The following is a 14,897-nucleotide window of genomic DNA, read 5'->3' on the forward strand; positions in this document are numbered from 1 at the left end:
AACTTTCCGCAGTATCTTTTAGTGAAGAAAGTTAGTCTTCTACTTAGATTATCTTTGAAAACCGTGGAGCTATTGGAGCGTTAAACTCTCGATCCTCGGAGTGTTAGATCGAATCCTCTGAACTTCATAGAAACTTTCCTCCCTGCTTATAATTGCCCCTAATTGTGTTTCGTTTAATTATCCTATCTTCAGAATTACAGTTAACTAATCGTTGGATGGTTAATTCTGGTGACGAGTGAAATCGCGTCGTGGGAAATTTAGTCGGCCGTAATTAACAAGAAATTGATTGGAGCCGATGGGTCTTCAGGCTTTGGAAGATAATTATTCGTGGATAGAATGATAAGAAGGGTTGGAATCCCTTGGACGCCAATTACAAACAAGGTTGTGATCCATGTGCGCGTGTGGGGTTCTCTGCGTTTCCGTTTCAGTGGTCTGGGTTTGCGAAATCGTGATTATTTCGTTGATTAACTTGTTAGAGCCAATTCAATTACCAATCGAACTACAAATGAAATTATTTTTTTCAATTTGGATAAATTACAGGCAAAGTTATATATCTGTTCGGAAAATAGCGTGGTGGTTTTGCGAATTATCAATTGATTTATCGAAAAAATGAGTTGTTGAGTGATGTTCGTTTTTGAAGGGATTATCTGATTGTGTATTGGAAACACAAGTTAGATTCAATTTGTATAGTAGTACATGCAGTTCGTTTTAATGAAAAATTCTGTTTAATCAGTAAAATTTAAATTTACCCACCTTCTTTTATTATTTGTAAATAAAGGAAAGTGCGACAGTGTGTATGAGGTATGGAAGATGATTCATAGTTTTAGCATATTCGACACCTAATTGGCGAAACATGATTCCTTTTCAGGGCTCCAAGTGGAACACGGACTACAGGCGCGACGTATTGATTCAAAGGCCAAAGGAATAGCAGGAAATTAGAAAATGGATGTATATGTAAGTTAAATTGTGTTACGAGTATAGTAACACAGTTCACATACAACGTAAATTCGAATTAAACAGACAAGTAAAAACGTAGTAAAAGCAAGGGCAAAAGTTGCCAAATTTATTTATTTTAAGAACAAACAGAAACAGTGTTTTATTTAATTTTTCTAATTTGTCAAGTTCTCTTTTTTAAAATTATAATTGCTCCTATTTATTGCTAATTTCTCTTTTTTAAAATTCATCTGTAAAATTTAATTCTCCTTTCTCTGAATTCCAACAACTTCTTGAATTCAATTCTTGTTTCTTCATTTAAAATTCTTTAATATTTAGAGTAACCTCGCATTAAAAGTGAAATAAAAGTATTCATATTAACATTGAGAAATAGGAATCGTCTTTCTTAGAAACAGAATGAAATTGAATTTAAATTTTCCTAGTAAAGTTCTTCAGATATTCAAAGTCTCTGATAAAATTCTTGAGATATTCCCCTCTGAATGTATAAACCAATATCTCGGATACATTTGCGAGTGCAGCAACTGCGTTGAAAAATTGCTCGCTGAAAGAAATGTCAGAAATAAAAGAATACAGTGTGAAAATGTAGTTTCCTGGATAATCGCTCGTTTCCATATGAATCCTTGAAAAATAATGGGATTGACGCAGAGATTTATTTCAAAGAATCAAATCTGAGCCAACATTTGTATCATCTATTCAATATACATGTACACATAAAATATACATTTTATGTAATACATGCAATACATTGCAATTATTATTTATTATGCAAACAGTGTGTATAATATTGGATATTTCTTTGAAATGCTAAAATTGTTAATATTGTTAAATACTGACTTTTTGTGTTTCAAGAAGAAAATATAAAACATCTTGATAGTCTTTTTAAGTTTTTTTATTTCTTTTTGGAAAAACTATGTCACCGTGAAATTGCGTATCGTAATTGCGAGTGTGTAAAAACGAAACTTTTACTCGGTTTAATCTTGGTTTAACTCTAAAAAGTAGAAAATATATCAGAAAGACAGTTCAATATTTTCTCTATTTCACTTCTGTCATCAGATTTCATTTATTTAGAAATAAATGTATTTTTTTTCCTTTTTTTTTTTTTTATTAATGGAATAGAGTTTAATCATGCGAACTGTAGGAAAACGTGATATTTTATCGAAATTCCACGTTGTTTGTTTCATCTATGTATACCTACCTTTCTCGCGTCCAGTTGAATATTTATTCTAACTTACACGTGTACGTTCCAGTTTTTTCACAGTCAATATATTTCATCGAATTGCATTTTTAAAATGAAGAAGATAATTAGTCCAGAAATAATGAAAAATTGTCAATGTTCTAAACTGTCATAATTTGATAAAAAAGGATCATCACTTGGTGTTATTTTAAAGCATGAAGCCTCTATTTTCGCGGTATCGAATTCATTTTTTTCATAGATGTTTTTACATCACATAGCGAGTAGAAAAGCAAGGATACTTTTATTCTTGAAACTTGCCAAACGCGTCTCTGGAAGCATTGGAGAAATGTTTTCGTAACTAGATTCCACCATGATCTTGAAAATTGAACTCCTTTTTTATAACGAGCCCTGAAAACTTCCTGGACGATTTTTTTTACTGCATTTTATTAAATTTCGAGCATTTTAAAAACGTAGGATTAAAATGTTAGGATTTTTCGAATTTTTGTCGTTTATGATTGTATTCAAATTTTGTTCATTGTTTTCAGATCTGCTTTTGTGTTGAAATTATGGAAATTCCGCAGTATTCATGGAATTTTTATTTCCGTTGTTTACAGTATTCAGGATAATATTCTGTTGTAAGAGTTATCATAAACGAGCCAAGGAATGGTGCTGAAAAAGAATTTTGCTATAAATTCCATTTTGAACTATGTCCTGTTATCCGAAGTGTGTCTACTCAAGTTAGGATCCACGCTGAAACTATGTATAACATGGAAACACTTCTACGTTCTACGTCTCAGTGTTCGTTCGAATAAACCGACATACCACGTGAAGTTTAATGGACAATTTTTTGGCCATGAAATCATATAACTCGATAGTTCTATTCTACGATTTCGCAGCACAACGGAATATTTGGAATTTTTTTAAAATCAGTTTTTTTTTTATTGATTTTTCATACTGTTCTAAATATGTCTTCCTAGAATTTAGTGAACAGTTCTTTGTAATTATGTCTTCTGCAGATCGTAGAATATTATCTTTATTGAATCATAGAAAATTATTTCTATGTCTATAGATACCTCTAATGCATATTTTGTACAACATTTAACTTGTATAGTTTTTTAGAAATCACGTATTTCACTAGTAATTATGATGTCATTTTAATGGAAAAGAATGAAGAATGAATATGGAGAAGAATGTCGAGGGCGAATCGTTATTAAATCAGTCCTCCCTGATGATATTTCACAGTTGAGAGAAGACACAAACTACCGGTATTCACTGAATTTCTAGGATTTTAATTACGGCTAGAAGAATTGCACATTGGATAAGATTCTCTTACCAAACAGATTAGTTACTTTACACCCACTATGTAAAATTATTATTTTTGAAAAAAGAAATGAACTCGCATCTGTCAAAAGAGATCTTTTTTTTACGAAATTACATCAGTTTAAATTATTGTTTAAATTTTTCATCGTCATTGGTGCTGTTGTACTCTTCGCTGGTATGCAGTACTTGCTCAAATTCACTATTTTCAAAATCTAATTACACAATTAATCCATCTTCAAATTTGCTCAGAAATGAAATTCAAACAACCAAGAAAGTTACACGTGTAGTGTGTAAGAGAATCTGTGTGTGTTATTTCCGTTACGGGCAACTGGATCCATTCAGCAAGGTATTCCATGGGTCTCGTTTCCATCGCGAACGAGCGGATAAATTTGCAGTAGGTTGTTGTAACTTGGTCGATGCTTCAATTGCGACAAAACAGAGATTGCTGGAACAGAGATATCGAGTTCTCGACTACGGTCGTAAAAGATGAAAGAATCTCCCCTGTCTTTGAATTTATTTGAGTCTCACGGTCTCAATTTCCGGTGCACTTGCTAGTATATTCTCTAGGACTATTACAAACCAAGTTTCCTACCTGATAATTGGACGAGAGAATGGGATTGGTCTGATACATTGAAAGCAATCAGTGGGCGGAGTTTTATTGGTTTATTTTAGAAATTAATATCCAGATAGGTGTAATTTACTGTGTAAGCAACAAACGTAGCAAGGGAAATGTCTCTTCCTCGTTGAGAAATAATTTTAAATTCTCGGATACGTATTGCGTGGTTATTTGAACTCCTTCAGTTTTCATGACTTAACTTCATTTCTTGTTTCCTCAACGTGTTTGATGATTACAAGTGTAAAGTGCGATATATTTTATTTTGCATGCAACGCAAAAGTTGTTTGAGCTGTTTCAATTTATACGTGTAAAATTTTATACCTTTGTGATCATTAATGTGATATATATGTTGAATAACATAAAATTAAAGACTATTTTTAATGAAAATTCTAGGATTTCTGAAAGCTATTTCTAATTTATAAAAATCTAATTTTCAGCATTCTAAAAATCGGTATTTAATTTATTAAAATAGCTCTCTTATGATATTGATTTTATATATTTTGTAGAAACATTTTACAAACCAGGTGAAATTCGAAGGCTTTTAAAAATAATTTGTAACTTTGCTTTTTCAGGAGGATATAGATTTTGACAACCCTAACAGTCTCGATGATCAAAAACTGATTCTGGATATGAAAGCTAACCAATGCCATAATGGAAACATTTCATCTTCTGGTGAGTATCTCTTTTTATTTTTGTACCTATTTCAGTCGTTCTCAATCGTAGTATGATCATTATGTCGAATAATTTATTGTGTCGGATGGAGACAGAAATTCTCCAAGTTCTTTTTCGATTGTAAGTATCAATAGTGGTTCCCACGAACCATTAAAATTCACGATCGTCAAATATTTCAACAAAATTATTAACAGGAGCACTGGACGTTTCTAATAAATACACCTTTTACTTATAGAATAGAGAATTATTATAAAACAATGATGAAGTTGTTCCGAAGATAGATAAGTTTCCATAACAGATGTTTCTTGACATCAATTAAAAATATTATTATATAATGATTTACGTAATAATTTTCTCTGTTATTACTAAGACTTTATATAATGGATAATTTATATCCATTACTACACTATATACTGTAGACGATAAGTTTGGTATATCGAAATTGTGCAGTTTGTAAACTAATCGTAGTAGCTAATAAGTACAATGGCTTAAAAGTTACAAGTTTAAATGATTCCTCACTTCTCGATGTTAATTAACCCGAGCTAAGCTTATCGTCAAGGGATTAGTATGCCTGAATTTGCGTTATTTCGTTGAATTAGAACATTGGGATTTACAGAAGTGGGTAGTAACTACTTCGAGCAAATTTGCATGGGAAATCCTCCATCAATATCCGATAAATTCTATTGTTGGTGTTTAATATTCTGATATGTTAAGTGGAACTTCTTTTCTTTTTCATTCAATTTGAGGCAAGTTGCATTAATATGATAGTTATCTTATATTGATCATTTTTCTAACTGATTCTTTTCACTAACTTTTACAATTTTATTTGTTATAAAATGTTGCATCTTACTCAGTATATTGAGGCTCATTCTCTGGATCCAACTATATTTTTTACTATAAAAATATTGAAAATTCTCTAAACGTTAATGTTTAATTATGATTGTAATTTCGCACACGATTTTTTTCTAAATATTTCCTTTTTAATATTTTTAGATATCTTCAAATATTCATTGCGTTTAGTGCAATGAGTACTTTACGTTTGTAACAATCCTGCCTTAATATTCGGGTGTCAAAGACGTGATAGTATACCATTCAGCATTACAAATATTATCCTATTGCTTGGGTAACAAACCATCGGTTCCGTAATTAACCATATACCGTGGACGTACATCTCTCTTCATCGGCTTTGTGCTAAAGGATCTCGCAATCATTCGCTGGACTTCCCACAATCTATTTGTAACGAGAAAACAAATGTGTCAGAAGTAGAAATCGAATCCGAAGTCTTTCAGTTCTCTTCTGTTCTACAAAACTACCGTGTTACATAGTATCGTGTAGCGTGGGTAATTCGATAGATTAGACTGGGGTGGCAATTCACCTTTTAAATGGCAAATGACTACAATCCAGCAAATCTAAGGCGAGGAAAACCGGCGTGAAAATAAAAATCTTTGAGACTACTCGAATCGTGCACTTATTTTCGTAGTACATGAGTGTTTTTACTGCCTTTGCTTTGAAATAGTTGTAGTTGAAAACAATTCTTCGTGGAAAATTTTCCGCCGTTTTCTTATCACTTTATTTTGTCTCTCAATTTTTTTCTATCTTACAATCGCGTATTCTAGTGAGAGATTAATATTTTTTATTGGATTAGATTGTTGCAGACGAAATGGCAAAATTTGTAGTTTAAGTTTCGTTGTCTATGATTTCCTTTACATCTTTCATTAGTTTTCAATTCTCCGGGTTTGACATGTCTCGCTCGTTGTGAAACGATTTTACAATTATTACGATTATTGCAATCTTTAATTGTCATTGAAGATTTTATAATTTGGTAATTATTATAATTATTACATTAGTAATTGTTTACACTTGTATTTTGTAATCCATATACATATTTATATACATTCATTGTATATTGTATTCTATGTATATTTCTGTGTATTATATATTATATTTCTCAATAATCGCTGAAAACATAGTTATCAATTATCAATGGTGAAACTTCTATGACACCACAATAACGTCATCAGCTCTTACGGTATTAATGTGACTTTTATACATAATTTGTTTGCAGTTTTTTTGATGTTCGTGTAAGTGTGTGAATGTAACAATTGAACAAGTTGGATATATCTGGTAAACGAATTTTGTCTTCATTGGTCACAGAAAGATGACAGCGAGTGGAAATGTCTTATAATTTGATTGTATAAGTTGAACACGCAAACCTCCATGCAAATGCTTAAATGATTTCTCTCTGTGTACATTCAAATTATAATGGATTCCTATTTTTGTAACTGAACTGAAACTTGTGTCTGATTCGTAGAACGATAGCTTCCACTTTAATTAAGCAATTGTGACGGTTTTAAAGAAAAGAAACAAAAGAGAGATCAAAATCAAAATAAAGTAATTACTGTATTACAAATACAGTACAGTCAGGGAGAAATAAAACAACTTTGTGAAAAATTTCTGTTTATGAATTACAAATGGTAGTTACTATGTTGCAAAGGGAAGAATAAAATATTTTAAAAATTTGAAATTGCTACGAATATTACAAATTACTATGATAATTACTATGATAATTATTTAAATAAACAGTACTTTAAAAAGTACTGAAAATTATTTTTAATAATCATTAAAAGTTAAATAATTAAACATTGAAATATTTCTTGTTTAGTGACAGAAATTGGAAAGTTTATTAAAAAATATTCGTTTCAAAAAAATATTCGGACAAATTGCGTTCTTCTTCTCCTTTCGTACTTTATTAGTTTTATAGTGTTGTAAATTCATGATTTGATAAACTGGAGGAAAGCGGTGTAGATGGTTAATTAATTAACTAGCATGTTTTCATTCTTGCGTGGAGCAAACTTCGTCGATAAGAAAATGTGATCAGAAGAAAAGAAAATAAATAGCTCGATATTATAATCAAATTAAGAGGCAGGACGTGAGGAGGAGGAAAAGCACATACATTGACAGCAATCGTTTAATGAAAAATCGATTCGCCACGAAGCTTCCCTGCTGGCAACCGATTTTCCCTGTTCTTGTCGCGAAGCAGTAAGATTAACGCGTATCACGGATTGATTTCCATTTTAATTGTCACTTATACATTTTATGGAACAAAGAGATACTATTTTTCATGTGAAGTTTCTTGATACTTTTTTAAAGAATTTTATTGGAATTCTTCTTATATCTTTTTTATATGTAATGTCTAGCATTAGTTATATATAATAACAATTGCAAATTACATTTGCAATTACAATTGCAAACTAAAATTTCAATTGCAAATTACAATTATAAACCACGAATTTTAATTATAAATTGCAACTATGAAGTACAAATTTCAGTTATCAATTATAGTTTTAAGTGTATTACTTGGAAAATATAATGAACTCAGAAATAATACCAATTTAAAAAAATAAAATTTCAAAGTAAACAATTGTACTACTACACTATACATTTTGAATACTTTATATATTATTATTTTATGTCACTTTGTTATATTTAATATATGTACATATATGATACAATAATATATATTGATGTTCATATAATGTAACATTATTGAATATTATAATACTTACATTGTAAATTGTATTGCGTATATACATGTTTTCATATCATGCGTAATTTATGAAATATTGCATTTTAGAATTCGTTCCATGAATTTTTCTGGAGTCATAGAATTTCACATATTGAAATTTCAAATTGTTTCCTTTAAATCTAGTTCTTTTTTTCGTTTTTTCTCTCACTATGTTTCCTCTTCTTTTTTCTTTTTCTTTTCTGAAAGCTTTAAAACCGATAAACCATTATGGAGGTGATACCTTGTGATGTCGATGCAAAAGGCCGTGAAAAATTTCGCTTCGGTGATTTGGTTGGTCGTGCACCGGAAGTGGGCCAAGCGTTGCTCAGGAAATAGATAAGTTTCATCACGTGACGTAATATCGTTTTTTTTTTTTTTTTTTTTTTTTTTAATGCGACGGAGGGAGTCAAAATGACAAATTTGTCTTCCACTTTGCCGAGATAAACGTTTTTATCATTTTGTGTCACCGTCTCTCGATGTTTCGATAAAATTCGTTGTATCTCGATTTACAGTTTTTCCATTTTTAGGAAGGTTGGAGAAAAGAAAACAAAAAATTGTTTGAAAATTGTTTTTGGATATCATTAATAAAAAAAAAGCATTTATTGAGAGAATATCGATAGAAAGTTAATTTCATTGTAAAGAATACAGGATTCAGTTCTAATTTCCGATAATTTTATTTTGAATGAATAATAATATTTTACTCTCTTTTGAACAGATGAAATTCCCGAATCAAAATCATTCTTGTGGATACTATTAAATGGGCAATTCAATTTGTTGATTATATTTATAACATATATCTGTGACATTGTTTTTTTGATACACAGAAGAATAATAAAAATGACTTTTATTAATCGCAGGATGGTGCCCGGAAGTTTGGGATAAGATAATATGCTGGCCTTCAACGGCACCTGGGGAGTTGACTATTTTACCTTGTCCATCTTACATAGCTGGGTTTGATGTCCAGGTAATTAGTATAATTGGAATAGCTATTTCTACTTTAATAAAGATGTCCCTAGATGTGTCAATGATATGCTATTAAAACTTAAACTTCTGTGTGTTTTGTTGAATTCCCATTGTTGGATTACTATAGATTGGAGCAGTTTAATATTAAATTTTATGTTATTTTTATTGAGTGAAATGCATAAAATTGAAAGCAGAACTAAATTTAAGATTTAAGAGCGGATTTATTCAGATAGTATTTTCCCTGCTGGAAATTTTGTTTCATTATTAATCTTCTCAAATAAATATACTTATATTTTTAGGCGAACGCGTCTAGACAATGCATGTCAGAGGGCCAATGGTTTTGGAATAACAACACCAATAGTACCTGGAGCAACTATACTCAGTGTTATAGGAATTCATTGGTGACACTTTTAGTGGAACAACTGCCTGAAAAGAGCAATGATACTCTCATGAAAGTAAATGCTTGTGAAGACAACAGAATTTATCGGAGACATTAATGGAAAACCTTTTGGAGTGTGAGAACGAAAATGGCATATTTAATCTGATGGACTTCATTAGAGAAATGTATTAAAAGAGATCTAATTTAGATCAGCCTCTCTTTTTATTAATATGATCTTCGCGATAAAATTTCACTTTTCAGAAAGGATTTTCATCTCATTACTAATTCTTTTTCATGTAGAATCATTTCCTTCTCGCTTGTATTCCGAGACACCCTGTATTGAGAAAGTAATTGGAATAATAGAAACTCGTTTACTCGGCAAGTAAGAATAAGTGTGAATTACGCTAATGGAAAAGGCAGCAACAACGATTAGAAATTTTTTATTATGTTTTTATTGTCTTGCTGAATTATTTAACACGACGTGAAGCTTCATTGCATGTGATTAATAAAGTATTAGAATTCTTTATAAATCATAAAAGCGAATTCTATTCTCATAATTAATTCCCTTTCACAGAAAAATTATGTAGAACATAAATTATATTGGTACCATTTGATTAAAATTTGTGGCTTATCAATTAAATATGTTGCATTGATTTCCCCCGTGTTTCATAATGTCTCCAATTACTTCACGTGGAAGCTGGTAAGGGTTCTAACCAGCTATAATTTACGTTACAGAAATTTGTCCCAATAGTGAAGACCATCTCGAAAGTTGGTTACACTGTTTCTTTCTTCACTTTGGTGATTGCTTTCTTCATTTTGGCTATGATCAAGTATGTATCTACCAGGGAATATCACAACTTATTCTCGCTCTTAAAGTTTCATGTCTCTTAGAGGATTTAATATTTCTATTTTTCTAACTCTCTCGAGTTGTCCCATGAGTTTGTGTTTTTTAAATTTTATTTTCCCTTTTTCTAAATTTTTTATTTTAATATTAAATGTTATTAATATATAACTTAAATTAGCTCATAATTTTGGCATAAATTGCTTACTATTTATGCTAATTAAATTTTATTTCTTGGGAGTAAAACAAAATGCCAAATACTCGATAATCTCACAAATAGAGAAAAAAATTTAGCTAGAGAGAAACCATACATTTTTGATGAATTTTCTCGTTTTCCAATTCAATATTCCTCTTTCTCTCATCTAATCCTAGAATACTGATATTTTTTAGTTCTGCAGAAACAACATGAAAAACACAAACTCACGGAACAGTACGATCAATTCTATTTCAATTATCGTATTTCAACATCTAATTTTTAAAATCCCGGATCATTTAAGTTTATCCCGAATTGGACGTAGGAAATTGAGGTGTCCCAGAAATATGCTGCACATGCACTTGTTCGCCTCTTTCATGCTCCGTGCGTTCATGGCATTGATGAAGGACATCTTGTTTGTCTCTGGAATCGGCCTAGCTTCAGACGTCATGATAAAAAATGGGTACACGTATTGGCTAGTGGATGAAAAAGAGAGCCGCTGGCTTTGTAAAATGTTCACCAGCTTCTGGCAGTACTTCATTCTCGCAAACTACTTCTGGATACTAATGGAGGGCCTTTACTTGCACAACCTAGTCTTTCTAGCGCTCTTCACCGATCTCAACTCGAGCATCACTGGCTACGTTTTCCTTGGGTGGGGTAAGTCTCTTGCAGCAAATTCCTGACCAAAATGGTCTAATTGCTTGGAGATTCCGAGCTTCAGAGATAGAGTATTTCGTTCAGTGAAATATTTAATTTAGAAATTAGTTCACATATTATTTCTTTTGGTTTTCTCTTCTTATTAAGATATTTGTATCATAAAAAATAATGGTAATAACGTTAAAGTGTAATTGTCTTTCGTTATTACTCAGGTTTTCTTATTGTTTTATATTAGCACTCTCTGAATTGCTTTCGCAAAACGTTTTTTCACGTGCTTGTGTTCTCAGGTCTGCCAGCTGTATTCGTATCATGTTGGATAGTGGCGAGAGTAACCTATGAAAATAATTTCTGCTGGACCACTCATAAAAATTCCAACATCTTCCTTTTCATCTTAATCCCGACCATGCTGTCCATTTTGGTAAGTTAATAATAACAATTCATTTTATTTCTTTAATTTTCGACTATTATCATTGGATGTTGAAAGCCACAGAAATTTAGGTTTAGATACAGTGAAGAAACATATATTGTATCAACGATAATAAAAAGTTGTCGATAATTTAAACTGATATAACTTTATAAAAACACTTTGTCTCATTTTAAAGCATGAAATATCGTCACTTTCAGCCATGTTTTTTTCGAAAATTATTTTACTTTGTGATATATGTATCTTAAGAATGCTAGACGAAACAGTAAAGTTCTAGAGAAGAAACTTGATTTGTTTTTTTTTTTTTTATAAATTCAATGAACCTAGAAAATGCAGCTGCAATTTTTTTTAAATAGAATTGTATATTTTTTTATATATTAATCGATGAAGTCTGACATTCTTTGTAAAAGAAGTTTAGGAGACGTTTTAACTTCGATTTTGTAAAAATTTATCGTGCAAAAGATGAGAAAGGACAAGTTCTTCTGTCCTTGTTATTCTTGTCATATAGATTTTACTCAAAGTAGAAACCTTTTTACAGAGAATGTCGAGCTCCATCGATTAATGTATAAAAGAGAGATTCCTTAAAAAAAATTAATTTAAATTTTAAGTGCATCGTTGTGTTTATAAAAAAAAAGTAAGCCTGCAAGAAAGTATATTGTCTCACACCAATTAACTTTTTTTCTTCTATCTCTTACCATTTTTAAGATATAACAAGTCAACTTATTTGGAAGTTGAAGAAACTGACATTCCTCCTTATTCTTCAACTTTTAAATTCCATTACAAGTTATTTTCGTTGTCCATCCTTTCAAGAAACTTGCAGTTTTTTTCTATTTTAAAACTTTTCCACCACTTCTATAATAATATGAGATCCTGTTTTCAAATTCTACAGATCAGCTTCGTATTGTTTGTCAATATCGTTCGTGTGCTCCTGTTGAAGTTGAAATCCACCGTATCGGAGGAGACACAGAGATATAAGTGAGTTGCTGCCCGTAATTTGAGATATATCCTTCCAGTAACTTGATTATTTGCATAACAATAACAAAATAGTTTTGCAAGAGTTCTTGCCAGTCATCTGATTTCAGAAGATAAATTGTTTTTATCCCCTGTTTTGCCCGCGTTAAAAACTTTGGATCACTTTGCAGGAGATGGGCAAAAAGTACTTTGGTTCTGGTACCACTTTTTGGAGTTCATTACACTGTTTTCTTGGGCATGTCTTACTACATCGGTGTGAACGAGACGGTTGAAGTTATATGGCTCTTCTGCGATCAACTATTTGCTTCTTTTCAGGTATATGGCTCTGATATGGCTATTTCCATCTTTTTCTTTTAACTTTGCTATTTTATCGTTTTATCATTATTTTTATCTACAATGTTCAAGGTTTTCTGTTTCTCTTCACTCCATTGTGGTTCAAAATTCCATGAAACTCGTTCCTTTTATTGTTCGTTAAAATATTATCATAACAATTTTTGAAGTTAATTTATTAAATTGTCATAGTCCTTTGTAATCCAAATGTACTACTTAAGGGTTAATTACATTTCTCGTTGTTTCGCTGATATTAGGGTTTCTTTGTGGCGGTTTTGTATTGTTTCCTGAACGGTGAGGTGCGAACAGAGGTGTCCAGGGCGATCAGAAGCCAGAGATTACCCCGTTTCCGCGCCAGATGGATCTCAAGACCATCCACTCACTCTGGCAGCACGTGTAGCTGCAATACGTCGAAACTTGGCAGACGATCAAAGCGGCCACGTTGGTGGAAAGACCCTTGGCTCTGTTTTCTTCACGATAGAACAGCTCGACGCTCCACCCACTCGATGGCGAGTACACAAGGTGTGCTCTCTATCAAGTCCTCTGATCTCTTCTATGCATATTTCCGTGTTGTCTTTATATGCTACTCGCTGTGTTATTTGATCTTTTCATTTCTTCATGCATCTGCTTGTCTCCCTATTGTTAATGTCTCTATGTTATAATCGAATAAATTTATATGTTATATGTATATTTCAATCTGACAAATAATTGATAAGCGTGATCGAATCGCTTGTTTTGCTATTATAGATTGGTTGATTACTCTTTCATTATTTTCTGTAAAATTATATTATTTCTTCTGTGAATCTGTCGTCAATTAATGTCAGAAAATAATTAAAAGGTAGTAAAGTTTCTTATTTTTCTGTGATTAATATTGCAACGCTTAGGACGCTCATTCTCTTATCATTATCTTCACAAAGGATAACGAATATAACTTCCCTCGTTATTTATTTTCTTTCATTCCTTTACGTCTGGTTATGCAAACACTTTGTATTTGTGCTGGGAAATCTCCGCAATGCAAAATCTCTGCCTTTTGGACATTTTTCATCCTCGTAGAGGGAAACATTGAAATTTCGTTTGTTACATTATTCTATTTATCGTCTAGATAAAGCGTATCTCGTGTCTGTCATGAAGCGATTCAGATTTTTCACGTGCGTGTTGCATCTACATCAATTATGACCCATATAAAATAATTTTTATTAAAATCTCCAGTTTCTGAATGACAACTGTTCGATATTCAACATAATTATTCAATATTGTATAATATTTATTTCTATAAATTCTTTGTACATTCTACATATTTTATTCTATCTTGTATATTACATTTTTATCCTACTTTTATTATTTTATAAATTTTGTATATTTTTTATGAATCATTAAAATTTTGTAAAATCTTCAAATCTAATTCCGTATTTTATAATGTAAACAGTGTGATTCTTTGAATAAAAACGATCTTTTTTTTATGGAATTCGAAGGAACAAGAAAATCGTTTATTTTTCTAGATATTGGAACCCGAGGAGGTAGTTTAGCGAGCAGCAGGGGTTACTTGGAAATCGCAGGAAACGGACAAAGTAGTACACATACGGAAAGACAGAATCCACAGGCAAATCATACGTCACCCCTCCATAGCAAATACACGGATCAATCGTTACTTTCATTTTGTTCGAACGTGAGTTTTCTTTATCCACCGTATATCACATCCTTTTTATTCGAATAAATGAAGCAATTTCGTGAAGATTTATTTTAATTCTGCTGTCTATACAATTAAACTCTTTCATATTTGATATTATCTTTTATTTTTTAATTATTAATCATATATACATTATTGATTAAATTAATA

The 14,897-nt window shown here is 31.2% G+C and overlaps 1 protein-coding gene across 3 annotated transcripts in view; it reads left to right on the forward strand.

Annotated features, from left to right (window-relative positions):
- Nucleotides 1-14,897, forward strand: part of LOC122535728 (parathyroid hormone/parathyroid hormone-related peptide receptor-like) — a 28,483-nt gene that overhangs the window by 13,337 nt on the left and 249 nt on the right. The window contains exons 3-13 of one of the 3 annotated variants that reach the window (XM_043667504.1): nt 869-954; nt 4,637-4,736; nt 9,159-9,265; nt 9,564-9,719; nt 10,379-10,473; nt 10,982-11,334; nt 11,622-11,752; nt 12,648-12,733; nt 12,901-13,045; nt 13,318-13,569; nt 14,560-14,723. In XM_043667504.1, the coding sequence (XP_043523439.1) occupies nt 943-954; nt 4,637-4,736; nt 9,159-9,265; nt 9,564-9,719; nt 10,379-10,473; nt 10,982-11,334; nt 11,622-11,752; nt 12,648-12,733; nt 12,901-13,045; nt 13,318-13,569; nt 14,560-14,586 (1,464 nt within the window). In that variant the 5' untranslated portion in view covers nt 869-942 and the 3' untranslated portion in view covers nt 14,587-14,723. Of the gene's footprint in view, nt 1-868; nt 955-4,636; nt 4,737-9,158; nt 9,266-9,563; nt 9,720-10,378; nt 10,474-10,981; nt 11,335-11,621; nt 11,753-12,647; nt 12,734-12,900; nt 13,046-13,317; nt 13,583-14,559; nt 14,727-14,897 lie in introns of those variants that run through there. The other 2 variants (XM_043667502.1, XM_043667503.1) reach the window with 2 other exon arrangements.

The sequence above is a fragment of the Frieseomelitta varia genome, unplaced genomic scaffold (genome assembly GCF_011392965.1).
Source record: "Frieseomelitta varia isolate USP_RPSP 00005682 unplaced genomic scaffold, Fvar_1.2 scaffold_759, whole genome shotgun sequence".
In the NCBI taxonomy this organism is placed as follows: domain Eukaryota; kingdom Metazoa; phylum Arthropoda; class Insecta; order Hymenoptera; family Apidae; genus Frieseomelitta; species Frieseomelitta varia.